The 2172-nt window shown below is 42.4% G+C and overlaps 1 protein-coding gene across 1 annotated transcript; it reads left to right on the plus strand.

Annotated features, from left to right (window-relative positions):
* Positions 1 to 309: 309 nt before the first annotated feature.
* LOC307123575 (uncharacterized protein) lies at positions 310 to 1762 on the plus strand. Its single transcript, XM_079812133.1, has 2 exons — positions 310 to 1280; positions 1397 to 1762. Exons 1-2 carry the CDS (start codon positions 791 to 793, stop codon positions 1642 to 1644), a joined length of 738 nt encoding a protein of 245 aa, XP_079668259.1. The 5' UTR covers positions 310 to 790; the 3' UTR covers positions 1645 to 1762.
* The last annotated feature ends 410 nt before the right edge of the window (positions 1763 to 2172 follow it).

A 2172-nucleotide genomic window follows, 5' to 3' on the forward strand; every position in this document is an offset into this window, starting at 1 on the left:
TTTTGCGTCATCGCAGGATTTTTTCCAGACAAAAAATACATAAATCTCTCGTGTCAGGGGGACATGAGGGAGGAAAGCACGGTAATTCGAAAATACTACAGGTTTTCTACTGATACAAAGCTTAATGCTAAATCCTGAAGTATCCCTTTAATGACTGTATGTGAAAAAATCCTATAATTTAATGTCAAAGAAACAATGCAATTTTGCAAAACAGACCAGCATAGTTTATTATATTTCCCGTGTTCATGAGTTGTGTTGTTTATTTTTTAGGCCTCATAGCATTCATCCTGCAGTGAGAGAGGGGATAAGAGAGCATATCCTGAGCTTCCCACGCCAACCGAACCACTACTCACGGTTGAAGGGAGATGTGGAGAGGGAGTACCTGAGCCCTGATTTAAACCTGCTCCGCATGTTCCGCCTGTACAAGGAAAACAATCCAGCATCCACTGCAAAGTTCTGGCTCTATAGGGACATCTTCAAGCAGCAGAACCTCAGTTTTGGGCAGCCAAGAAGTGACACTTGTGCGAAATGTGACGCCCTGTTCTCAAAATTAACAGCTGCTACAACAGATGGAGAAAGGTTGAAGATCGCAGCCGAGAGTGAGCTTCACCACCGGAAAGCTGAAAAAGCGTACACCCAGTTGCAGGCTGACACAGATTGGGCCAAAGCCAATGATGACTGCCATGTCATTTGTATCGACATGCAGGGGGTAGTGTTCACGCCAAACCTGACACACTCCAACGTGTACTATCAACGGCAGCTGGCCAACTACAACCTCTGTATCTAGGAAATGGGCACTGACGATCCTCCTACAATGTGCCTCTGGCATGAGGGCATCGCTCACAGAGGTTCCATCGAGGTGGCAAGCTGTCTTTTGAAGTGGGCAGAAACATCTTTCGCTCCCCTAGTCCAGGCAAAGGAACGGAAGCTCATCATCTATAGTGACCGATGCTGTGGGCAGAACAACAACTGGCGAGTCCTAAACCTCATGGCCCTGCTCGTATCTAGAAGGTACTTCAGTCAGATAGAGCAGAAGTTCATGGTGTCTGGTCACTCCTTCCTTCCCTGTGACCGTTCATTTGCCACGCTGGACAAGAGGCGTAAGGTGTCCACACTCCACACCCCCAGCGATGTTGCCGAGATGATCCGTGGAGCCAGGCAGCAGCATCCATTTAAAGTAACTGAGATGAAATGTGCGGACTTCAGGCAGCTTCCTGATGCAACATTAAAGCGTCCACCTGGCCTCCTAATCACATCCATGATGTGGTTGAAAGTGACAGGTAAAAAACCGAAGAACTAAACTAAAACTAAACTGGTTTTCTGAGATTAACAGTGTTAGGGATATGTGCGTGAAGGAAGAATCTTTATTGAATTTCTTGTTGAATCATGATTTCAGCTGCTGATCCATGGTGTGTCCACACAAAAGGGAGCCACAGCCTTTACGAGGGATGGAAGACCTGGCTGATCACCAAACAGAGGAAGAATCAACCACCTCCAGCTCCCTTGTTCTCCACCACGTATGCTCGTGCTTACGAGGACCCTCTGCCCGTCAAGAAGGAGAAGCACCGTGACCTTATGAAAATGCTAGCCTACATGCCAGCGGAGGCCCAAGCATTTTATGGGACATTAGAATGTGAAGAGTAGCCTGGTATGTGTAGGTCATGTGCAGGGTAAGGTGGGGTATATTGTGTATATTGTGTAAAAGTAATCATAAAAGTAGTTGTAGCTTATCTTGTATGCCTTATCTTATGTTGTATAATAGGAATATATAGGTATTTATTTATTTAGTAAATGAATGAATGGGGTGATTATTTATGAAATGTATTATAAAAGTTAAAGGAACAAAAAAGGAAGATGTATATGTAAACTAGCATATGGAACTATAGCATGGAATGATGATGATGTATGTATTGTAAATATGTATTGTTTACTGTTATTACTGTTGTTTATTGTTTGTATGTATTGTTTATTGTATGTACGGTTTATTGTTTGTACTGATGTTTATTTTTTGTACTATAAGTAGGCCTATGTATTATTCATTGTTCGTACCGTATTGTCCGTGTTTTTGTTCTGTGATTTACGTTGGCAAAAAATAAAAGAAATTGAAAGAAAGAAATGCTTAATATTTTCTTTAAGGTTCTGTTACTGTATTAAAACTAAGATAAAGCAATC

Source organism: Gobio gobio (genome assembly GCF_949357685.1).
Source record: "Gobio gobio genome assembly, chromosome: 3".
In the NCBI taxonomy this organism is placed as follows: Eukaryota; Metazoa; Chordata; class Actinopteri; order Cypriniformes; family Gobionidae; genus Gobio; species Gobio gobio.